Raw genomic sequence first — 25,976 nt, 5'->3', positions numbered from 1 at the left:
ACTCCACTGAGCTACCCAGCTGCCCCCTGTAGTAACTTTAAAATAGGTTCTGGAATGCCTGTGTATGTGACAGAAATGTCATCAAGTTCGTCAGCAAAACGAGAGAAAAAGACCTAATGGTATCAGCCTTGTGAACAGACGTGTTACACTGATAGAAATAGAAAGTCTTTAGCTGTGTTGATTAAAGATTGTAATAAAATGCATTCCTCTTAGCAGAGCAACCATTTAAGCAAAAGCTTAGACAGTGAAAGAAGATAGAAATGAAGTAGAGAGTGAAGAGACTTTTCTTGTGAGTGTTTTTTAAGAATCAAATTCACTTGGAGAGCAGAGCCAAGATGGCAAAGAAGATACAGAGGCCCACCTGATCTTGACCACATGGCCCTCCCAAAAGCTATACTAGATTCTGGAGCAGCACAACTCATCAAAGAATGGAGTGAAGTCATTTTCCTGCCCTAAACAACTTAGAAGGCTGGCACAAGGGATCTAGTGCACTGGGGTGGGCCCGGTGGAGGGCAGCATGCCAGGATAGGCCCCACTGTGCCTTCAGGCCAAGGGTGCAGCTGAAGCAGCAGGAAAGGCTTCCAGAGCTCTGGGTTGCCAATGGTAAATGGCTTTAGACAACTTCTTAGAAGATTATAGGGAGCAAGACTCTCTTCGTGTTGCCTATACACAGAACCAGGTCACTGGCCCGGGGTGTGATCTCAGGGTGAGGAGAAGCACCAGCACACAGCAGCATACTAGCACTTGTGTCACAGGGAAGTGGGGGACCCTGGTCACAGTCCCAAGGGTTATCCAAAAACCAGAGCCCAGGCCAGAAGAGTAAAGCACAGCTCTCCTTACATGATAGCACTTTGGAAGAACTGAAAGCAGATTGATCCCCAGAGCCAGGTCTAACGGCAGCTATACAAAGAACCTGAAGCTCAGAACAGTGTTCCCTTTACCACAGATATAGAACCCAACATTAACAGTTTTTTTTAATTAAAAGAAAAGAAAAAGTCTGGAAAATGAGCAAACAACAAAAAAAGAAACTTAATATAGGAAGGTATTTTGGTGACAGGGTAGACCAAATTGCAAACTTAGAAGACAACAAACTTAATACTGCTGCATCCAGAGCCTCCAAGAAAAATATGAACTGCTCTCAAGCTCAAAATGAATTAATGGAGGAGCTCAAAATTAATGGAGGAACTTTAAAAATCAAATAAGGGTGGCAGAAGAAAAATTGGGAGTGATACAGGAAAATCAAAAGATCATGGAAAAAGAGTCAACAGATTGATAAAAAAATTTAAGAAAATAATGCTTTAAAAAAAGAGAATGGGGGCAGGCAGCTGGGTAGCTCAGTGGATTGAGAGCCAGGCCTAGAGACGGGAGCTCCTAGGTTCAAAATCTGACCTCAGACACTTCCCAGCTGTGCGACCCTGGGCAAGTCACTTGACCCCCATTGCCTACCCTTACCACTCTTCTGCATTGGAGCCAATACATAGTATTGACTCCAAGACAGAAGGTAAGGGTTTAAAAAGAAACAACTTTAAAAAAAGAGAGAATAGGTCATTTGCTAAAAGAGGCACAAAAACTTAATGAAAAGAACGCTTTAAAAAGCAGAATTGGCCAAATGGAAAAAGACATTCAAAAATACACTTAAGAGAAGAATTTTTTCAAAGACAGAATTGGCCGTCTGGGGAAAGAGATAGAAAAATTCACTGAGGAAGATAATTTTACAAAGTAGAATTGGCCAAATGGAAAAGGAGGTAAAGATGTCTATTCAAGAAAATCATGTCTTAAAAATTAGAATTGGGCAAGTGTAAGCTAATGACTCCATAAGAGATCAAGAAACAAAGTCAAAAGGATGAAAAAATAGAAGAAAATGTGAAATGTTTCATTGTTAAAAACTGACTTGGAAAATAAGTCTAAGAGAAATAATCTAAGAAATATTGGACTACCTGAAAGCCATGATCAAAAAAAGAGCTTAGACATTATTTTTCAAGATATTATCAAGGAAAACTGCCCAGATATTTTAGAACCAGAGGACAAAATAGATATTGAAAGAATCCACCAATCTTCTCTTGAAAGAGTTCCCCAGAGGATAACTCCTGGAAATATTATAGCCAAATTTCAAAACTCCCATATCAAGGAGAAAATATTGCAGGCAGCCAAAAAGAAACAATTCAAATATTGCAGAGCCACAGACAGGATAACACAAGATTTAGCAGCTTTTACATTAAAGGATCAGAGAACTAGGAATACAATATTCCAGGGGGCAAAGAAACTAGGACTTCAACCAAAAATTACTTATCCAGCAAAACTGAGCATAGTCCTTCAGGGAAAAAAATGGATGTTCAATGAAATAGAGCACTTTCAAACATTCCTGATGAAAAGACCAGAGCTGAATGGAAAATTTGACTCTCAAATACAAGAATTGGTAGAATCATAAAACATTAATCAGAAAAAGAAATCAAAAGACATTCAATAAGTTTAAACTGTATACATCCCTACTTGAGGAGATGATTCTTGTAACTCCAAAGAACTTTGTCATTATTAGGGCAGTTAGAAATAGAATATGTAGACAGAGGGCAAGGATGCGAGTTGAATATGATGGGTTGATATTAAAAAAAATAAACTTAAGGCATGAGAGAGAGGAATGCTTTGGCAGGAGGAAGAAGGGAAAACGAGAATGGGTAAATCATTGCATATAAAAGAGGCATGAAAGAGCCTTCACAGTGGAGGGGAAGATGAGGGGAGGTTGGGAGGAGAGTATGTAAACCTTATTCTCATCAGAATTGATTCAATGAAGAAAAAACATACACCATCAATTGGTAATAGAAAGCTAGCTTACTCTACCAGAAAGCAGGAGGGGAAGGGAATAAGAGAAGGTGGGGTTGATAGAAAAAAGGGCAAACTTTGGGGGAGGTGAAGGTCAGAAATTAAACAGGGGTAAATAGAATGGAGATTAATACCTGGTAATCATAATGTTGCAAAATTTTTTTACAAGTCTCTAATAAAGGCCTCCTTTCTCAAATACATTGAGAAATGAATTGACTATATAAGAATATAAGTCATTTCCTGGTTGATAAATGGTCAAAGAATATGAAGAAGAAGTTCTCAAAGTAATTAAAACTCTCTACATGCCAAAAAATGCTCTGACACTATTAATTAGAAAAATGCAAATTAAAACAGTTCTGAAGTACCATCCTACTATTATCAGATGGGCTACTATGAAGGGAATATGGGAAAATTGAGATATTGATGCACAGTTGGAGGAGTTGTGAACTGATTCATTTTGGAGAGCAATTTGGACCTATGCCCAAAGGGCTATAAAACGGTACATATCTTTTGACCCAGCAATACCATTACTTGATTTGTCCTAAAGAGATAAAAAACCAAAAAGGGAAGGACTTTATATGTACAATAATATTTAAAGTAGCTCTTAAAGGGCAAAGAATTGGATAGTGAGGATACCCATCAATTGGGGGATGGCTGAAAAACTTATAATATGTAATAGTAATAAAATACTATTATGGTGTAAGAAATGACAAGCAGGAGGCACTTAGAAAAACCTGGAAAGACTTACATGAAACAGAGTGAAGTAAGCAGAAATAAGGAAAGAACTTACATGAAACAGAATAAAATAATCAGAACCAAGTGTACATTATACACAATGATAGGAATATTATTCAATGAACAACTGTGTATAACAGCTAATTTCAACAATACAAAGATCTAAAAAGGACTCATGATAAAAAATGACAAATGCTTCCAGAGAAAAAGAACTGATAAAGAGTCTGAATCTAGACCAAAGCTAACTTTTTTCACTTTTGTTCTTAATTTTTTTTTCTTTTTGAGTTTATTTCCATGAAAGGATTAACACGGAAGAATATTTTATGTGATTGTACATGTAAAATTTATATGAGCTGTTTATCATTTCCGTGGGAAGGAGGGAAAGAAGGAGAGAATTTGAGAGTCAATATTCTTTGAAAAATGTTAGAAACTGTTTTCACATATAATTGGGAAAAAACAAAATAAATTTTTTTTTCTTTCCCACTAGTATATTTTACTATTTCCTCCTTGAGCTCTGCCAGTTTCTCTTTTAGAAATTTGGATGTTATACCATTTGGTAAATACATGTTGAGTACTGTTATTTCCTTATCGTCTATACTGCCTTTTATCAGGCTGTCTTTTAATCTGATCTATTTTTACTTTGACTTTGTCAGATATCATAATTGCATCTCCTGTCTTTTTTTTCTCAGTTGAAGCCCAATAGATTTATCTCCAGCTTTTAACCTTAACTCTATGTATGTCCAATGGCCTCATGTGTTTCTTGTAGACAACCTATGGTAGTATTTTGTTTTCTGATCCACTCTGCTATTTGCTTCTGTTTTATGGGCAAATTCATCCCATTCACATTTAGAGTTATAATTATCAGCTGTATATTCCCCAACATTTTAATATCCTCTCCTAGTTCTGCCCCTACTTCTTATGCTATTTCCTTTTAAACCACTGGTTTGCTTTAAATCAGTTCCCCTAATCCCCTCCCTTAGTTTACTTCCCTTTCGACCCCCTCCCTTTTTGTTCCCCTCTTATTATTTTTTTAAGGCCTATTAAATTCCCTCCCCCCTCTCTTCCCCTCCCTTTTTGAACTCCCCACTGCCCCCTATGGTTTATCCCTTTTGACTTTCTCCATAGGGTAAGATAGAATTCGATAGCCCAATGGATCTAGCTACTCTTCCCTCTCAGGATCAATTCCGCTGAGAGTAAGATTTAAGTATTTCCTATTTATGCTCTCTTCCTCTCCTTTTTATAATAGTATTCATCCCCTCCCCTTCCCATGCCCTTTTTGTGTGATATATATTAACCTATTTTTCTTATTCCTTGAAGTTTCTCTTGGTGCCATCTTCTATTCCTCCCAACCCTTTTTTCCCCCATTTCATCTTAGACCATTTAGTACTCCAACCTCTCCCTATGAATAATTCTTCTAATTACTATTATAATGAATACAATTTTTGAGAATTACACATAACATTTCTCCATATAGGAATACAAATAATTTGATCTTATTGAAGCCCTTAAAGAAGCAAATTTAAAAATAAGAGTTTTCTTTCTTTCCCCTCTCTTTCTTATTTAATACCTTTTCATGTTTCTCTTGATTTTTGTGGTTGGATACTTTCCATTTAGTTCTGGTCTCTTTTTACAAATACTTGGGAATCTTCTATCTTGTTAAATGCCCATACTTTCCATGTTTATGTGCCCTAGTATGTGGCCTATCTTTGTGAATGTTCCATGTGCTGCTGAAAAGAAGGTGTATTCCTTTTTGTCCCTATTTATTTTTCTCCATATATCTATTAACTCTAATTTTTCTAGGATTTCATTCACCTCTCTTATCTCTTTCTTATTTATTTTTTGGTTTGATTTATCTAGATCTGATAGGGGAAGGTTGAAGTCACCCACTCGTATAGTCTTGCTATCTATTTCATCCTTGAGCTCCACTAGCTTCTTTAGAAATCTGGTTGCTATACTGTTTGGTGCATACATGTTGAGTACTGATATTTCTTCATTGTTTATACTGACTTTTATTAGGATGTAATTACCTTCCCTATCTCTTTTAACCAGATCTATTTTTACTTTGGCTCTTTCAGAGATCATGATGGCAACCCCTGACTTCTTTTTCTCATTTGAAGCCCAGTAGATTTTTCTCCATCCTTTCATTTTTACTCTATGTATGTCTGCTTGTCTCATGTGTGTTTCTTGTAGACAACATATGGTAGGATTTTGGTTTCTAATCTACACTGCTATTTGCTTCCGTTTTATGGGCAAGTTCATCCCATTCACATTGAGAGTTATAATTATCAACTGTGTATTCCCAGACATTTTTATTCTCTCTCCTTGTCCTGTCCTTTCTTCTTTCACTGTTTCCTTCTATACCAGTGTTTTGTTTTTAATCAGTTCCCCTAATCCCCTCCCTTATTGTACTTCCCTTTCTCCCCTCTCCCTTCTTATTCCCTTCTTATTCCCTTCTTATTGTTCTTTAAAGCTACGCCGGGGCCCCCCCCTCCGTCCCTAGTATTGCTTCCCTCCCCACCAGTTTGTTACCCTTCTACTTTTCTATAGAGCATGAATCAATTCTCTTCCCCAATGGATTTGATTGTTCTTCCCTCTTTAAGTTAATTTCAATGCACTTAAGAATTAAGTATTTCCTTTCTCCACCCTCTTTACCCTTCCTTTGTATTGGTCTTCTCCCCTGTTCGCCCCATGCGCTTCTTTATGAAATATAAATTTACTCCATTTTGTCTGTTTTCCCTGTTCTTTTAATATTATCTCCTTTTTTTACCTCTAGTTTTATATATATATATATATAATATATATATGTATATATATATATATACACATATATACATACATACATATATCTTGACATTTCATCCTATACAGTTTGTCCCTGTTCCCTCTAATTATACTTCTTCTATCTACCCTGTTGGTAATAACAATTTTTAAGAGTTACCAATATCTTCTTTTCTTATAGGGATATAAGTCAATTGAGCTTATTGGGTCCCTTAAAGAAAAGGTTTTTTTGTTTTTTTGTTTTGTTCCTCCTCCCCACCTCTTAATTACCTTATGGTGATTCTCTTGAGTTCTGTGTTTGAGCAGCAAACTCTCTGCTTAAGTCCAGTTTTTTCTTTATGAATGCTTAGAAGTCTTTGATTTTGTTGAATGACCATACTTTCCCTTGCCAGAATATAGTCAATTTTGCTGGATAGTTAATTCTTGGTTGTAGACCTAGCTCTCTTGCTTTCCGGAATATTGTATTCCATGCCTTCCTGTCCTTCAATGTAGATGCAGCCAGATCCTGTGTTATCCAAACTATGGTTCCCTGGTATCTGAATGACTTCTTAGCAGCTTGTAATATTTTTTTCCTTGGTCTGGTAGTTTTTGAATTTGGCTATATTTCTGGAAGTTATCAGTTGTGGATTAAATGTAGGATGTGATCTATGGCTTCTTTCTATTTCTACTTTACCCTCTTGTTTGAGAATGTCAGGACAGTTCTCTTGTATAATTTCCTGTAGGATGATGTCCAAACATTTCCTTTTGCCATGATGTTCCAGCAGACTAATAATTCTTAAGTTGTCTCTTTGAGATCTGTTTTCCAGATCTGTAGTTGTGTCAGTGAAGTGTTTCATATTTTCCTCAAATTTTTCATTTTTTAAATTTTGTTTTATATATTCTTGCTGCCTTGTGAAGTTATTTGCTTCTAGTTATTGAATTCTAATTTTTAAGGACTGAATTTCATCCCTGGCTTTTTGCTCATCCTCCTTCTGGTCTGTTTTTTTGTAGATCATTTTTCACTTTCTTTGTTTCATTTTTCAGTTGGTCAATTTGGGCTTTTAAGACATTATTTTGTTGTTTTAGATCATGTATTTCCTTTCCCCAATTGTTTTTAGCCTCTGTTGATTGTTTTCTGAATTCTTGAGTTATCTGAATTTTGAGTTCTTAATTGAATTTTGAATTCTTGAGTTAATTGAATTTTAAGTTCTTCCAAAGCCTGTGTCTATTTCACTGAAGTTTCTATGTCTTTTCTTGGTGTTCCTTTATCTTCTTCTGATCCATTTGCTCTTTATTCAATTTCTGGATAGAAGCTGTTGATTGTGGTTTCTTTTTTCTTTTTCTGTTGTTTACTCACGTTTTTTCCTTCTTTCTCCCCTGTAATTGGCTGTAATCTTGATCCTCTGATCATTTTTTTTATCTGTGGGTTTGGGCTATTCAGCCCTGGGAGGGCTTCTTCTTTGTTTTATTGATTAATTAGGTTAGTGGGACCTGAGGCCAGATTTTCCCCAGCTGGTGGTAAAAGCTAAAGAAGTTAATTCAGCTACTTTCCTTATAGTCTGAGGGGGAGGGGTGTTGGAGCTTCCCTGCCCTCTGAAGACTTCTTATTTATTGTATTGATAGGATTAAGCCTGGGTGTGGTTGATCTACACTGCTCCAAGTACCCTGAGGTCAAAGCCTCAAGAGAAAGTGTGTGGGAGGGTGTAGCATAAGATGGAGGGTATGTTCACCCTCTCTGGGTTTCTCCCCCCAGCAGCTTCCCTGCTGTCTGTGATCAAAGCCTTGAGTTTGGCACAGCTGTGCCAGAGAGGCACTCCCTTGGACTAGTGCCCCAGCCCACTCAGAGATTCCAGGATCTGCTGGAGACTCTGCACATTAGGTGGAGGAGGGGATCTGGGATCTTTCTCCTTTCTTTCCCCTCCCACCTGAGAGTTCCAAGAATTCAGGCTTTTTTTTCTCTTTTTTTCCCATGTACCTTTTAAGTTAAGTTCAGCTGGAGGATCCCCCAGCTCTGTTGTGTTGTCAGATTTGCTTTTCTGTTCTCTCGGAGCCCTTTGTCCTTGATTGGTGGTCAAGGGCTTTACGGAGGTCTGATGCCTTGCTGCTTCTACGCCTCCATCTTCTCAGAATTCCCTCCCATACTTTCCCCTGGAAGTATGTAGTCAATTTTGATGGGTAGGTGATCCTTGGTTGTAGACCCAATTCTCTTGCCTTTCTTAATATCATATTCCAAACCTTGTGGTCTTTTAGTGTGGCAGCTGCCAGATCCTGTGTAATCCTGATTGTTGTTCCTTGATATCTGAATTATCTCTTTCTGGCTTCTTGTAATATTTTTTCCTTAACTTGGAAACTCTTGAATTTGGCAATTATGTTCCTGGGGGTTGACTTTTGAGGGTTTAGTGTAGAGGGTGATCTATGGATCCTTTCAATGTCTATTTTGCCTTCTTGTTGAAGAACATCAGGGCAGTTTTCTTACATAATTTCTTGTAGTATAGTGTCCAAATTTCTATTAATTTCTGATTTTTCAGGAAGATCAATGATTCTCAAAGTGTCTTTTAGACCTGTTTTCTTGATCTGTCATTCTCTCATTGAGATATTTCATGTTTCCTTCTATTTTGTCATTTTTTTGATTTTGCTTTATTAGTTCTTGCTGCCCAATTCTGGTCTTTAGAGACTGGTTTTCTGCTATAATCTTTTGATTTTCCTTTTTGATTTGGTCTATCCTGTTCTTCATGGTTTCATGTTCTTTAAGTTCGGTCTCCAATTTGCTTATCATTTCATTTGATTTTGGGGCATCTTTCTCCAATTGGGAGTTTCTGTGTTTTAACCTGTTAATTTCCTTTTGAGCTATTTTCCACTTTTCTTGCCAAATATCTTCCATCTTTCTCATGATCTCAGATTTGAACTCTTCAAGGGCTTGTGACCAATTTTCATTTTTTTTTCCGAAGGTTTGGATGTGTTTACTTGTTTGTCCTCCTCTGCTGTCTGCTCTGTTGTCTGGATTTTCTCTGTGTAAAAGTTATCCAGTGTTAATGTTTTTTTCTTGTTCTTTCTCTTGGTTAGTTCTTGGACATTGCTTGCCATTATTATGCTGTTTTTTTTCCTTCTCAGTCAGAAGTCTGGGTGAGGTGGGCAGGCTCTCTGTGTATAGAGTTGTGGAGCAATTTTTGCCTGAGGCTACTTTATGAGGCACAGTGCAGTGCACAGACCTTATTTATTCTTATTCCAAGGTCTGTGCTCTTTAGGCTCCTGGGGTCTCAAGTCTAGCTGTTCTCAGGGTCAAGCCTACTGGTGGTCCCAGTCAGTTACCAAGAACCCAGAAATTGCCCCTCGCTTGTTCCTCTGCCCAAGGCTCCTTTACGAGTTTCAGCATGCTGCTTCCACTGTCTGTCACCCCTCAGCTCTAGGTCTGTGCCCAAGGTCTGTGCCCAAGATCCACCCTCAAGGTTTGCCCTCAAAGTCTGCATTCGTTAGCCTCTTGGGGTCTTAAGTCTTGCTGCTCTCAGGAGCAAGCCCCTGGTGTTCCCAGTTTGCTGCCAAGAACTTAGTAAATGCCCCATGCTTGCTCTAACTCTTGTGCACTGGCTCTGGCACTGTAGGTGGGGTGGGGGAGGGTTGATAATTTCGCATTTTAGTGGAAGCTATTTCACCCCCTTATAGTCTGGAAATGCCCAACTCCCATGTACCTTCAATGCTGTACCCTATTATGGGGTCCCTTCATTCATCTGGATTTGATTTTTGTTTCCTTTTGAAGTATCATGTATGGGTTGGTTAGGAGAGTTAAGCGCCCTGCTTCTACTCTGCAGCCATCTTAACCTGGAAAGTCAAAATAAATTTTAAAAAAGCAGAGAAAAACAATAGATTTCATTTGCATAATGTTAAAATTACTGGAAAGTTGCCAGTGCAGGTGAGATTGCATAACATAAATATCTTGAGGTTTTGAGGAAAATAATCAAAGAAGGTTGATTCACTGATCAACATGTTTTTTAATGAGGATGAAAAAGGCTCATTCTGAAAAAAGGATGCTGTGAGTTTGGTCCCTTTGTTGTCATCTGAGTAGATGTTGGGAGCTGCTGAGCAATGGGTTGTTTTCTAAGGAAGAGAAAACTTAGTCTGGATTTACTACACCATATTTTTACTATACCTTGTTTACTATAAGGAGGTAATGCAGAAGAAAGTTTAACATGAAAACCAGGGCTTGTTTATTAGCCTCCAAATCCTTATGTTCAAAGGGGCTACATTAATCCTTTGCTTCCAGTTCTTTAGTGATCAAATAAGAAAGCAGGGGTGACTGAAAACTATTTTTGAAGTCTGATTTTCAAGTTCTTTTAGCCCAGCTGTTGGAAAATAATGCAAGGGCAGTAACTTTGTATTTAAGCATTATTAATTTTTAGACAATACCCCAAGTCATCCAGTTATACTTGGTGCTTAGTGTGAGAATGTGAACATACATGCCCATGGGATGAGATGTGAACAAAGCTCTCTACCCATCATCATATGGATAAAGATTTAAGAAAGGAGAAGATAATTTATTCTATGCTGCTAAAATATTCTCATTTTTTTGTCATATCAATGTAGGTCTAGTTTTGGATATGATATTTGATAAATTTCTAATTAAAATTTTTTGCTTGCTAAAATTACTCTATTACTATAAACATAAATCTGAAATATATTTTCTTATCCTTTTCTGTTCTATTTCACTAATAATTAGATTAAAAACTTTACTTAAAAATCTTTTCATAGTAGTTTTATTGGGGTGAACCAAATTACCTTATTTTACATATAATTATAACTTAAAACAGTAAAACAAACATTCTATTGGATTTATTATTCACATTAATCAGTATGAATATTTATGTATGTATACATATACATATATATGTGTGTGTATATGTGTGTGTGTTTGTATTGTTTTCTTGGCTCTTTCTTGGCTCCTGCTTATTGCCAGGCATGTCAGGACCCCCATATTAATACCTTGACAATAATGCCTCTTATTTTCCTGAGTGGTCATGATCCTGAGGCCCAGACCTGGCAGTTGGGCAAATCTCACCCAATCAAGGTATGCTCTGAGCTTGGTATAAGAACAGTCCTTGGTGTGTGTACACTTGGATGAACTCTGCTGCTCACTCTATTAGTGTCAAAACCACTGACTCAGCTCAAACCAACCAGCTGGAATCACCTGCAGGAGCCACATCTAGATCTTGGAGCCCTGATAAGAATAGACTCCTTCACGCTGGGCAAACTCTCTTGTCACTGAGCAAATGTTACCATTGTTACAGCTACGCCTTCTCTTCTTTTTTGTCTTGTCATGACTATATATTGAGGTTTTCCCTCATTGCTTTGGGCTTGATTTGAGCCTAATCCCTGAAATAGCTGTGCCTAATGGAATAAAGAAGTGTCTTGCTTATAACTCTTTGTGAGTTCTCCTTTATTTCTAGTTTAACAGTTAGTGTCAGAAGTGGGATTGGAAAGGAGCCCCTCTTGCCTTTCCCATAACAGCTTGAAGTTTAGTACTTGCAGGGGTCCTTTGTGCCCTGCTTGCTTCCAGGGTCTGAAATGGGAAGTGAGTGATTTCTCCCTTCTCTGACCCCTGAGCTCCCATTCTTTGGTTCTAGCTCTGCCCCCTTGGAGGACTGAAAACTCTGGTTGTCTTGACTGAAGGGAGGACTTTGTCCCATCCCTTCATGGTGAAGTCTCTTGACTTCAAGAAATAAGTATCTTTTGGGTATTTTCCCTTTTGATTAAAATATGAGAATCTAAGAATGAGTTGCCATAGAATATGACTGCAAGGTATATGCATTTATTCCATGGACCAGATACTTGCAAATTTTTAACATTTGGCATAACTTAAGTAAGTAAATCTTTGATATTGTTGGCCAACACCAGGAATCGTGAGAAAATTAACTTCCTAATAAAATCACTAGATCAAGCAGAAAGGAAAATTAAGTTTCCTGAGTGAAAACTTTTAATAAGTGGCAACTTGGAACCGCTACACTGGGAAACCAAAAGCAATCTGGCTTTGGTTAAAGAATGCTTAAGTTAAATGAAAGTAGGAAGCCTTGAGGCAGAGGATGGTTTTCACCCTTTACAGTCAGACTTAATTAAGGAGCTTGTTTAGTTCCCTTTAAAGTTTTTTCTTTTTTACATGTCAAAATAATTTTTAAATATTAACTTTTTAAAAAATGTTTATTAATATTTATTTTTTAGAAAAGTTAACATGGTTACATAATTCATGCTCTTACTTTCCCCTTCACCCCCCGAGCTCCCCCCCCCCATGACTGATGTGTATTTCCACTGGTTTTAACATGTGTCATCGATCAAGATCTATTTCCAAATTGTTGATAGTTGCATTGGGGTGGTAGTTTCGAGTCTACCTCTCCAATCATGTCTGCCTCAACCCATGTGTTCAAGCAGTTGTTTTTCTTCTGTTTCCACTCCTGCAGTCCTTCCTCTGAATGTGGGTAGTGTTCTTTTCCATAAATCCCTCAGAATTGTCCTGGGTCATTGCATGGCTGCTAGTACAGAAGTCTATTACATTCGATTTTACCATAGTATATCAGTCTCTGTGTACAATGTTCTTCTGGCTCTGCTCCTTTCACTCTGCATCAATACCTGGAGGTCATTCCAGTTCACGTGGAATTCCTCCAGTTTATTATTCCTTTGAGCACAATAGTATTCCATCACCAGCATATACCACAATTTGTTCAGCCATTCCCCAATTGAAGGACATACCCTCATTTTCCAGTTTTTTGCCACCACAAAAAGTGCGGCTATAAATATTTTCGTACAAGTCTGTTTATCTATGATCTCTTTGGGGTACAAACCCAACAATGGTATGGTTGGATCAAAGGGCAGGCATTCTTTTATAGCCCTTTGAGCATAGTTCCAAATTGCCAGCCAGAATGGTTGGATCAGTTCACAACTCCACCAGCAATGCATTAATGTCCCAGTTTTGCCACATCCTCTACTCTCCCCTTCTTTTATTTTAGCCAATCTGCTAGGTGTGAGGTGATACCTCAGAGTTGTTTTGATTTGAATTTCTCTAATTATTAGAGATTTAGAACACTTTCTCATGTGCTTATTGATACTTTTGATTTCTAAATATTAACTTTTTGACATTTTCTCCTTCTCACCTCTGCCCCCCATCCCAAGAAGGTAGATAATGTGATATAGGTTGTATATATATTATCATACAATACTCATTTCCATGTTTATCATATTATGGAAGAATACACATTACCTACACTAGAGAAAAATTCATAGAGGAAATAAAGTAAAGAATGATATGTTTCAATTTGCATTTGGATTTCTTTGGTGTTGGTTTTTTGTCACATCTCTTGGAGTTGGCCTCACTCCTTGGCTTGTTGATAATAGTTAAGTTATTCACAGTTGATCAGCATACATTATTGTTACTGTGTACAATGCTCTCCTTGTTTTGCTCACTTTACTTTGTATCACATCATACAAATCTTTCCAGGTTTTTTTGTGATCATCTGGTTTGTCATTTTTTATGGCAACAATAGTATTCCATTACAAACATAACCACAACTTGTTTAGCCATTCCCCAATTGTTGGACTTCCTTCTACTTCCAGTTCTTTGGCACCACAAAAACAGTTGCTAGAAATAGCTTTGTACAATAGGTTCTTTCCCCCTATCTTTAAATCTCTCTGGAATACAACCCTTGCTGGGTCAAAGGGTATGCATAGTTTGATGGCCCTTTGAGTATGGTTCCATAGTGCTTCCTAGAATGGTCATATCACTTTGCAGTTCCACCAGCAGTGTATTATTGACCCAATTTTTCCACATCCCCTCCAACATATATCATTTTCTTTATTTGTTGTGTTAGCCAGTCCATTGCGTATGAGGTGATACGTTTTAGTTTGTTTTAGTTTGATTTCCCTAATCAATAGTGATTTGGAGTATTTTTTCATATGACTAAAGATAGCTTTAATTTCTTCCTCTGAGAATTGTCTGTTCATATCCTTTAACCATTTGTCAATTGGGAAATGCTTGGCATTCTTATGAATTCGACTCAGTTCTCTCTATATTAGAGAAATAAAGTCTTTATCAGACTTGCTATGAAGATTTCTGCCCTGGTTTCTTTGTAAGATAGATTTCTATACCTAATTGAGTATGAATGTTATTCCTACTTTGTGCCAATTCTGATGAGAGGCATTGCCTGCCCCCGACTCCCATCATCCTTTTTCTGTCACTGTATTGAGTCTTAAATGTCTCCTCATATGAGATTATTTACCTTCAACTTTCTCTCTTTTTCCATTTTCCCAGTCTTCCTCTTTCTTATCTCTTGGTTTTTTTGAATATCATCCTATTATATTCAATTTACTCCCTGTTCTCTCTCTCTCTCTCTGTGCTCCTATTCATTGCCCAAATAGTGATAAAATTATTTAGTATATTCAGTATCCTAGGTACTTTGGGTATTTTAGTTACTTTTAGTATCAGATATCTTAAGCATCTTAGTCATCACCATCTTTCTAATTATGTAATCAGTTTAATCCCATTATTTCCCTCTTATTACCTTAATGTATTTTAATATATTAATACAAAATATATTCATATTTTATATATAATATATAAGTATACAATTAATATATTTCATATATTAATATAAAATAAAGTATTCCCTTTATTATCTTAAAATATCTCTTGCACCATAAGTATCTTATGTATACTAGTTATTAAATTTCTCATGCAGGGATGTAAGTAGTTTAACCCCATTGGTTCTTTTAAATTTATTCTGTTTACCTTTTTATTCTTCTTTTGAGTGTGAAATTTGATCATAAGATTTTCTTTTTAGCACTGGTTGTTTTTTTCATGAATGCCTGGAATTTCTCCATTTCATTAAATATCCATTTCTTTGATTTACTGGGTAGTTGATATTTGGTGGTAGGCCTAGATTTGCCTTGCAGAATATCATATTCCATGTTTTCCAATCCTTTAATGTAGATAATGTATCCAGGTTCTTTTTCAATCATGGCTTTTAGATGATCTCTCCTGGATCTATTTTCCAGGTCATTTGTTTTTCCCCCCATTTGCTTTGAATTTCCTTCCTGGGCGCAAGCTCTTCACTCTTTTGAGTGTCATCGGTTGCTCCCATGAACTCTAATCCCCTTCTCTTGAGCCAAGATGAGTGGTCTCACTCAATACCAAATATTTTCAGATTATATCCATTGTATAGTCCCTGTGTGATTCCCCTCTTATTTCAGTCCCTCCTTATACCTCCTTCCAGGGTGTCCTGAAGGTTTTCATCTTCCCAAGAAATCGTAGACATTATTTCTCTTTCATTGGACTCAATCAGGCTAGATAGTATATTCTCCTCTATCCTCCTCCTCTCCTCTTCTCCTTTAGGTGCCCTTTTCTTCCATGGCATAGTCCCACAAAAGCATTGATTCCTCATTAGGCAGGATGTGGGCTGTAGTCCAGGCTAGTTCCTGCCTATTTCTCCACTCTTAACTTTTGTTTACTTTCTGCTTTCATCCTTTATCCTTGGATACCTTTAGAAAAAAAATCTCTTAATGGTCTTTCTGTTGTTATTTCAGCGTATTTGTCCTTGTTTATCCTTTTTGTACTTCTATTATCTGGGATATTTGAGAAGTAAATAATTTGTTCAAGTTGGCTTTCATTTTTAGAAATGCTTCAACCACTTTTTTTAAAACCCTTAACTTCTGTGTATTGGCTCCTTGATGGAAGAATGGTAAGGGTGGGCAATGGGGGTCAAGTGACTTACCCAGGGTTACACAGCTGGGAAATGTCTGAGGCCGGATTTGAACCTAGGACCTCCTGTCTCTAGGCCTGATTCTCAATCCACTGAGCTACCCAGCTGTCCCTCGACCACTTTTTTTTTTTAAGATTTTTTTTATTTTTTAAACCCTTAACTTCTGTGTATTGACTTATAGGTGGAAGAGTGGTAAGGGTAGGCAATGGGGGTCAAGTGACTTGCCCAGGGTCACACAGCTGGGAAGTGTCTGAGGCCAGATTTGAACCTAGGACCTCCCATCTCTAGGCCTGGCTCTCAATCCACTGAGCTACCCAGCTGCCCCCTCGACCACTTTTTAAAGAAAATCAGTTTTTATTGATGTCATCATAGTTACTCATCATATTCACTTATGAGAAGGCTCAAACCTGTCTACATTTCTCTCCATTTTCCATCAGTGGTTCTGCTTGGTTTTCCTTCTAGGGAACATTGTACCTCCCTTAGAATAAGCTGATCCCATGAAATCTCATCACTTGTGCAATTAAACTCAGCTTTCATTACTCATCACCTTCTCTCCTCTGGTTGGAGGGCTAGAGGATTAAGCAATATACTCTACCCAAAGCCTTCAGGGGTGCTAAGTAGTGCAAGGGATAGAGCACTGGGCCTGGAGACAAATCTAGCCTTGGACATGTAATAGCTGTATGACCCTGGACAAGTCACTTAGCCCTGTTTGTTTTAGTTTCCTCATCTGTAAAGTGAGCTAGAGAAAGAAACAAATGAGCTAGAGAAAGAAAACACTCTAGTATTTTTGCCAAGAAAACACCCATAAGATCATGAAGAATCTGACATGATTGAATAATAATAAAAATCTTTAATCATTCTCTTTTTTGTTTTTTTTTTGGTGAGACTTGACACTGTGAATTTTTATATATATATATATGTCAATTGTTTCTACTCTGCAGGCCATAAATTCTGTTTTCATGATTCTTAGTTCTTTTTTTAATGATTTAGCAACATTAATGTTGTGGTTCCATGGAATCCTTACATTCCTCTGCCACATTTGACATTGATTCATTTTCCTTGTTCTTGCAATATTTAATCCATAGATGTCTGGACTTTTAGATCATTTGGAGACCATATTTCCTTTTGACATTAATATCTTAAATGTTGACTTATATGCTTTCATTCAAGGTCTTTTTCCCTTATTTTCCTCTATTGCTCATTTTCTGACTCCTTCCCTTTTCAATTTGTTTTCTCTGAATCTCAAGGTTCTAATCCTGTACCTTAAATCTATCTTGAGTTCCTTCTCTGCTAGGCAGTTGAGAGTTTCACTGGCCTTAGTATCTTCTGGGAGTACAGAAATAGGCTCCACTGGATGCCAGGCTCTTTCCCTCAGATATCCCTCAGTAATATACATGTGTTTTGTCTTAATGCCCTCTTTTCTGTGCTGTTAGCTCAACCTGAGCAAGTGTCTGTTTTTTGGTTTTCTTTAGCCCTGGATGAAGGGAGTAGTAAATTCATGCTCTATTGCAAGCTTATGGATTGGGCTACAGAAGTGGTTGGTATTCCGGGAGATGAGTGAGTTAAGAGCTAGGGATGAACTTTTCCTGCTTGATATTATTGGTTCATTGACTTGTTACCTCCTTAGTGTTCTTGGCATTTTAGACCATGGAGACAGCTGAATTTGCTTTCTCTCTTGTGCATAATTTTTATTTTGAGGAAGTTTTAGAAGTCATGAGATTAGAAAGAGCATCTAGTTCTTCATCATGTTCACTAGACCCAGAGGTAGATGTCCTTTTTTCTAAACTATGCTTCCTTCTCTCCATCTGTTTTCCCTAAGCTTTGGCTCTTAAAAAAGTTAGAAAACTTGGCAGGAATTAGATCATGATTCAGACCCCCATAGTTTTAGCCATTTATATTTGCCCAATTTGGATATGTTGAGGCTAATTATTTGGATTTCTTTGAAGAAGAGTTGAATGTTCTAGACAGTGCTGAAAGCAATAAGATCTTTTCCTAAAACTATTTAAAGAAAGGCCATGTGGCTTATGTAGACACCCCCAAGGGAGTGTGTGGGGCCAAGAGTTTTATAGCTAATAGGTATCTGAGACTGGATTTAAACTCAGGCTTTCCTAACTCCTGACTGTAACCCCTAACTCTAAAGCTTAGTGCTTTATCCACTGCATACCCTAGCTGCCTCAAAGCGCCTGGCAATATGCTTAGCAATGTCCTTTGCTTCTCTACCCTTCCCCGTTCCACTTTGGAAATGTCAGTTCTTCCCTCTCTTCCTTCCTGCCTGCTTGCAGGCCTTCCATGGATTTTGAATAATTCAAGTGTTTAATGGCAGGATGTGGGCAAGGTTCTGTCAGAAAGGTGTGAATTGTTTCCTCTGTTTGAGGTCATAGCAAGGAAGTTCAAGCTGTCTAGGAAACTGGATGTTTTTAACTTGGGGAGGTTCCAAACAAAGCAGTTTCCAGCTATGAAAGGTTGTAGAGAAGAAGCAAGGCAGAAGGTTAAGGGGTGAATCAGGAAGAAAGGAGTAGGAATGAAGAAGGGGTATGGCTAGTGCAATCACTTTTTGGATCCAGAGATCAGTCCTAAAAATGTTTGTCTGATCTGCAATAGGATGCTTACTTGGTTTAGATAATGAATAAGATAAGAAATGATGCTCTTTGCACTCTTGTCCACAGTTCTGCAGGGGGTTTGCCAGTACTGCCTGGAGAAACCTACCTTTGAACCTTTTGTACTCATTTCTTTTTTATGGGTAAAGATAAACAGGATCAACCATAGGGAAGAAATGGAAACAGACCAGTTTGTGTTCTTTTTGCAGCCTTTCCCTTTTCTCCTAAGGGATATCACTTCTTGACTTTTGGATACCCAGTGCTCTCTTACTCTCTAACCCCTTCTTCCCCAATTATTAAAATGAATCTAGCGTGACAAATTCTGTGGCTTCTTTTATCTCCAACCTTCTATGATTCCAATGAAAAAATTCTCCAGTTGGCCTTGGGAAGACCCCAGTGGACCAAAGAAGTGAGGCCCCAGAGGATAATCATTTGCCTGAGATCACACAACAGTAATACCACAGAACTTGTGGATTTGGAGGCAGAGTAGGGAGACTCTCCAACCTGAGAAGTGAATCTTGGGCAAGCCAGGCACGTTAGACTCTGTCAAAGAAGATTTAGAATAAGTAGGAGCCACTTAGAATTTCCCAAAGATTTGGGTAGACTGCCTTGGCCAGGGGCTGCCAGGCTGCAGCTAGACCAGATGTTGGTTCTGCCCTCTTGCCTCTTCTCTTTCCTACCCCCACCTTTACTGCACTCAGATGGTTCCCACTCCAGTTCAGACCCTCATTGCCTCTTGCCTGGATTATATATTGTGTTAGCTCCCTAATTGGTGTCCCTGCATAGGTCTGTCCTCTTTCCATTCCATCACCACCCAGCTGCAAGTGATATTGCAAAAGCATGTGCCACTTCCCTGCTCAATAAACTCCACTGGCTCCCTGTTATCTTCTGGATCAAACTTTTCTGCTTGACATTTCAATCCCTTTGCACCTTGATGCCACCGTGTCTTTCCGGACCTAAACTTCCCATTGCTTTTTGCCCCTTCAGGCCAGCACGAGTTTTGTCTTGAAGTGCCTGACTCCCGATATCCCCCTCCTGCCTGGGGGTCTTTGTCCAGGCTGTCTCCTGGGCCAGAAATCGGCTCAATTCCTCAATTTTGCCTCTTAGAATCCCTCATTTGCTTCAAATGCCACCTCTTCTGAGAAACCTCAAATTTTCCCCCTGCTGCTAGCACCCTTTGCCCCACCAAGATTGCTTTTTATTTTGTGTGTGTTCCCATTTACTGCTGTTGTCTCCCCTGATAGAATGTGAGCTTCTTAGGGCATTTGTCTTTGTATCCTTGGTGCCTGGCATGTATCTTGCTTATGGATTGGGCCTCAGTTTCCACATCTTTAAAAGGAGGAAATTGGATTAGGTGATCTCTAAGGTCCCTTCTGCCTCCACATGCTTTTATCCCATTCCACAGGTGTAATACAGGACAGAGAAGAAGGCTTGAGCAGAGGGAATTTTTCACCCTTAGCATCTAGGAAGAAGTTATGGTTGAAGGATGAGGGAGAGACGGGAGAGGGAGGGATGTGGTCCCCAGGCTCCTCTGACCCAGCATCTGTAGGTATCCGAGAGCAGGTGTAAGGTGAAGGGAAGATCATTCACCTTAGAATGGGGCTTTTGAAGGGCCTGATATCGGAAGGGGATCAGGGTTTATGAATGGGTGGGAAGGGAATGGGAGGATGGGCAGAGGCAGCAGGGCAAAGGGAGTTTCTTAGGCAGCTGCTGACTGTGAATCAGGGATTGGGAAATGGGGTTGTGAGAGTTGGTTAGTCATATGATAGGGAAGTACTGTCTGCCTGGGATTCCCCCTTTAAGCGATCCTGGCATAATGCAGGGCAGTAGGGCAAACACCGGAGAAAAAGCTGTGTGAGTACAGTGAAAGGGGCACTGGACTGAGCCCCGGGTTCAAGTTCCAACTTGGCTGCTTACGTACCCGTGTGACCTTAGACATACCTCTTAATACTCTTGATCTTTGGAAGGCGTGATCTGTAAGACCAGGGGTTTGGATTAGATGCCCTTATTTACTGAGGCTCTGTCAAGCTGTACATCTGATCCCAGGGAGCCAAAGAGTGGAAACCAGGCCTGCTTTCTGGGTTAGTAAATGGCTCAGGACCAGGGGTCTTGGGGCCTGGCAGAATTCACATTTGACTCCATTGCCTTTATCTCATCCCCAAATGGCCGAGGATGCTTCCTAGTCAGACACTCGTCAGACACTTGGAATGTGCTGGGCTTCTGGTTGGAACCCATCTCGTTTCTAGCAAGCAAAGGGCCTGCTGTCCGTGTGTCGACCTATTGTCAGAAGCGAGGACCGAGGGATGCCTCCTTACGTGGGAGGAGATTCAGGATCGTGTGCAGCATCCACAGAGGATGCGTGGTGGAAGCAACTCAGGGCAGAAGACCTACAGCCTGGGGGCAGGAGGTTTCTCTTGTGGGGAAGGAACCTCCAAAGCCAGCCCCAGAGTGGACCTGAAGCTTCCATCCTCTTCACCCCAAAAGAAAGCAAAAACTCTCAGACTACGCTCTTGTGGAAGGCTTTCTCTACGGTTATAGAAGGAACATTGTTGCCCAAGTGGAATCCTTCCCATTGCCATTTAAACCCATTTCCTGGATGTTCCTCCTACTTGGGTCCCTGACTCTTTGTCCAGCTCTGGCTGTTGACAAGGTTGTAGTAAAGTGTCCCCTCTTGGAGTAGGGCTGATGTAGCTTGAACAGCGGGGATGTGAATGCGGAGGAATGCTTGTGAGCAAAGAGCCTTTTGTCTGCAAGTCTAAAGGTTGTTGTGACCTGGGACGAGCCTGGCCACGTTGTCCTCCTCGTCCTCGTTGTCCAAGGCGGGGCCTGGCCTTGGGGGAAGGGTTTGTGTCCTGTCCTAGCAGCCCCCCGTTTGTCCTTCTAGCCACTGACCATGTCCTTTCCTTCTTGGCAGATCCAGCAGAGACTTAACAAAGTCAAGGAAGATGTTCTCAAGACTCTGTCCTTCCTCAAAGTGAACCACGAGTATGTGAAAAATCTGCCGAGCGAAGGCTTGAGCACAGCCGACATCCTGGAGAAGCTCAAGGATTACCGCTCTCTGGGTACGCGTCTGTGTGGATGCCCTGATTGGGGAGCTACATGCCGCCGCCGGGCAGTTGGGGACTCCTTAGTCTGCATTCCTGTTCCCTTTTTCTCCAAGGCTGGATCTCATATTCCCAAGATGTATTTCCCCTCTCTAAATTGCATTTGAATTTAGACTCCAACAAGAAACAATTAGAACTTAGTCTTATGGACCTTTAACATTCATGTGGGCATAGGTAAAGTAGAATTTCTTAAAATTAATATAAAAATTGAAAATTAATAATTGGTATGTTTTGAGAGTACTTGGCAGTCTGTCTATTGTAAAGTATAAAATCAGATACAGGCCATCCTTCCCATGCTTAGGGCATGTATATAAAGTGGGGTTTGATGACCTAAAAAATAAGGGACTTTCGGGGGCATGGGACGTGCTTCCCTTTGGTACTTTCTCAAGTTACTGTTGAGCCCTGCCGCCCCCCTTCAGAGTGCTGGTAGAGTCATGCTCCCTGCTGCCTGTTTACCCTGCCTTAAAGATCATTGAGCCCTGGCCTAAAGACTGGCATAGCCCAAGAGCAGCGTGCTCTCGGGGAATGGTAGCGAGCCGACTGCCATTGAACAGATTTATCATGAGAAGAAGCCAAGTGGAAGAGATTTTCCTTCCATCGATCGATCAGGAGATAGTCTCAATGAAGAACTTCAGCTCCGAAGGGGCCTTACTTATCTGAGTGGCAGGTCCTATAGGCATGTGGATTTTTTCTTTGAAAAATTGTTATTGATATGTCTCTTGTTTTTGCATCGCCTTCATTTCCGAGCATCTCTCCTCCCTCCCCTGGCCAAGGCCCTTAGTAACGGTCACAACAAACAAACCAGAGATGGGAGGGGAGAGGCAGGGCAGCTCAACAAAGCCATCCATCCACATGTCAGCTGAACTTGCCATCGTCTGTAGGAAGCTTTTCTTTCCTGTCCTCTCCTGTCCTCTCCTGTCCTCTCCTGTCCTCTCCTGTCCTCCCCTCTCCTCCCCTCCCCTCCCTTATCTGCTATCTCAGAATCAATACTGTGTATTGGCTCCAAGGCAGAAGAACCAGTAAGGGCTAGGCAATGGGGGTGGAAGTGACTTGTCCAGGGTCACCCAGCTGGGCAGTGTCTGAGGCCAGATTTGGACCCGGGACCTCCCGTCTCTAGGCCTGGCTCTCTGTATACTGAGCCACCTACCTGCCCCTGGGAAGTCTTTCTTCATCTCCCTCAGCTCCAACGACTCCATATCCATCTGATGTATGTTTTCTCTATGTGTGTGTGTGCGAGTATGTGTGTGTGTGCGTGAGTGTGTGTGTGTGTGTGTGTGTGTATGTATGTGTTGACTTCTCTTTACGTGGGCAGGGACGGCTCCACTTTTCCTTTAGCTCTCTAGGCTTAGCCTGGCACAGAGTAGGTGCTAAATTCACACTAATTGGTGGATGGGTTTCTGTTGAAGTAATTTACCTTAAAATTCAATATAAAACTGCCATTTCATTCACAACTGGTCTACACTAGGCTAGATACCATCCTGGGTAGCTTTAGGGCCTCTCATTGGGAAGGCACCTTTTCCCCTTCTTATCCATCATGTCTGTGTCTGAGGAGGCTCCCAATGACGTTAACTTGTGGCTGGTTTTTTTTTCCCCTAGAAAATTCACATTGGGAAGATGGGAGAGTCTCGGGAGCAGTGTACAGCGGGGACGAGAAACTCACCCAGCTTCTTGTAAAGGTAAATGAAATGCTGTATGCTCCAGAGCCCGCTGCAAAGAGCACGGAGTTTTGGGAATGTTCGACATTGAACTTCTCCATCCTGGGGCTCGCTTGTCAGAATGGGCAATGATCGGGTCAGAGATTGGTGTCTTCAGAAGGAGGAGGGGTTAATTTTGTGGTGGCGGAGATGGACATCAGGGATTATGGGATTGTGTTTTGTCTTCATGGCAAGCTTGAAAGTGAGTAGTATAGATCAAATTGCTTACCATCTCCCAGAGTGGGGAGAGAAAGGAAGGAGGGAGGCAATTTGGATCTTATAATTTCAGAAAACATATGTTGAAAATAGTCATTACTTGTAATTGAGAAAGCAAAATATCCTTGAATAAAAAGTTAATAAATAAAAAAAATTTCCAGAAAAAAAGAATATGTAAAATAAAAAACAAAGTTAAGTGCTAGGAAGAGCACTGAAAAGGTATAAAAACTTAGTTATAGTTTCTTCAAATTCTGTTTTGCATGAGTTGGAGAAGAAACGATCCAAAATGAGTTCCCCTCCTCCTCCTTTGCACGGTAGCTTTGGGGCCTTCACATGGAGGGATTGTCGTTAGGCCTCTTTACCCAACCATCCTTTGGCATGGGTCAGCGTCTTTCCTGAAATGGGCACCTTTTGCCTTATGCACTGAGTGGCGTTTCTTTGCAGGTTTATGGAGATTTTGCATGGAGCAATCCATTACACCCAGATGTCTTCCCAGGGATTCGGAAGATGGAGGCAGAGGTTGTGAGGATAGTTTGCAACCTCTTCAATGGCGGACCAGATTCTTGTGGTTGTGTAAGTCATTGCCTCTCTTGGTACGTTTCCCATTTCTTAGCCTGAAGTCTCTTTTTAGGATTTTCTCAGAGAAGCTCCTTAGGCTAAGTCAGGGTATGGAGGGGAGGGTGTCCTTCCCCCAAGGGGCACTTGGGGATTGCTAGTTGGAGCCGTTTGTGCAGGCAGAAAGCAGCATGGCGTCACGGAGAGCGTGCTGCTCTTGAAGTCAGGGCCTGGGATGGATTCCTGGCTCAGGCACTAACCTTGTGGACCTACACGTGCCCTTTAATCCCTTTGTCTAAACGTCTTCCCCTTTCAGAGGTGGGGAGTGAGGCTTCCTAAGTCATGGTGAAGATGGCCCTCGGCAAGCCTGAAACACTAGATGAGCCTTGGCTTTCACTCCATTTCTTACCGGCTCATTTAGGGAGTTTAGGCCATGCCTCTTACAGTTGACCCAGTTCCCCACCCTGGGGAGGCAGATGATGAGTGAGCCTTAGAGACATTTCTGAGCACCCACACTGAATGGTAACGTCTGCAGGAATAGCACTTTTCCCCAGCGCTCATGCTTTCCTGGGGACAAAAGGATGAAGCAGTGAATTTCTTGCATTCAGAGCCCTCAGGTTGGGCAAGGGAAGGGAGGGCAGACTAAGCTTCTCCAGGGCAGGATTTTTTTTGGGGTATCTCTAGCTCCTAGCACAGTATCCTGTCCCTAGGAGGAGGCACTGAAGAAATAAGTATTTGTTGGCTTGGATTGTGTTCCTTCTGGTTCATCTTTTTGCCTCATAGCCCTGGAACTTGAATTCTTTTCTTCACAGAATTATTTTAAAAATGATGTATAGGCTTGTAATGGGGAGGAGAACAAACATGCTGGGTTAAAAGCTTTCTCATGAGGAATTTGCTCCTGATTTTGGTCTTGACATGAATTTCAGAGCCCAGATAAGGATGCCCCCAAACCATGACTTCTTGGTAAAGAAAGTCTTTTCTCCTCTCTTATTCCCTCCACTGTGGGCTTAGGAAAGATCATCCTCTCTCAGGATCTAGGGCTTTCCAGTCTTGGGAGGAGTCCTGGGGGGATCGAATGTCTTTTCCCAATAGGCTCTTCAGGGCAGCTTTGGGTACTCAAACTCCTTCCTCCCTCCTTCAGCTTCCCCCTCTCCCCTCTGATTGGCAGGATGGGGGATACACTCAGCATCTCCCAAAGCTTTCCTTCATGGTGGGCTGGATCTGGCCTCTACAGCACTCCCTCTGCTTTCTGTCTGCATCTCCATTTGGCTTCAAGCTGGGCATCCTTGCCCTGGTCATCTCCCTCCCCTGAGGCCCCAACTTTCCAGCTTCCTTTAGTGTGTTGTCTTGAGCCATTAGATTGTAAGTTCTTGGAGGGCAGGGGGTGCCTTTTTCTTAAGTGTATCTCCAGTGCCAGGGGATGTGCCCAGGCCAGAATTAGGTGCTTAACGCTTCTTGTATTGAGCTAAATTTTCCAGCCTCTTTTATTATTGATATTGTTGTTGTTAAAGCCTAAATGTGCGAATTGGAGATGGGAGAACATTTCAGGCTCGGTTTTGTTTGGATGGGATGAGCAGTCCCTGTCTTAGTGCAGAGACAATATCCATAAAGCTGTCAGAAGTGTACCTCTATGATGGATTTTGTCAGGAATGAAGGCAAATATAAGCATTTTTCAGAGGATTTGATTGTAGAAATAGGAACAAGAATTTTCCACTTTGCAGGGTTGAAACTGTGACCGTTCTGTGTTTAGAATCAGTAATAAAGGGA

The 25,976-nt window shown here is 40.4% G+C and overlaps 1 protein-coding gene across 1 annotated transcript in view; it reads left to right on the top strand.

Annotated features, from left to right (window-relative positions):
• SGPL1 (sphingosine-1-phosphate lyase 1) overlaps positions 1–25,976 on the top strand; it is an 87,837-nt gene that overhangs the window by 41,600 nt on the left and 20,261 nt on the right. The window contains exons 5-7 of the mRNA XM_044659096.1: positions 21,555–21,702; positions 23,341–23,420; positions 24,099–24,227. Coding sequence (XP_044515031.1) covers positions 21,555–21,702; positions 23,341–23,420; positions 24,099–24,227 — 357 coding nt within the window. The remainder of the gene's footprint in view (positions 1–21,554; positions 21,703–23,340; positions 23,421–24,098; positions 24,228–25,976) is intronic.

This window comes from Gracilinanus agilis, chromosome 2, assembly GCF_016433145.1.
Source record: "Gracilinanus agilis isolate LMUSP501 chromosome 2, AgileGrace, whole genome shotgun sequence".
In the NCBI taxonomy this organism is placed as follows: domain Eukaryota; kingdom Metazoa; phylum Chordata; class Mammalia; order Didelphimorphia; family Didelphidae; genus Gracilinanus; species Gracilinanus agilis.
This window is presented reverse-complemented; position numbering and strand designations above follow the sequence as displayed.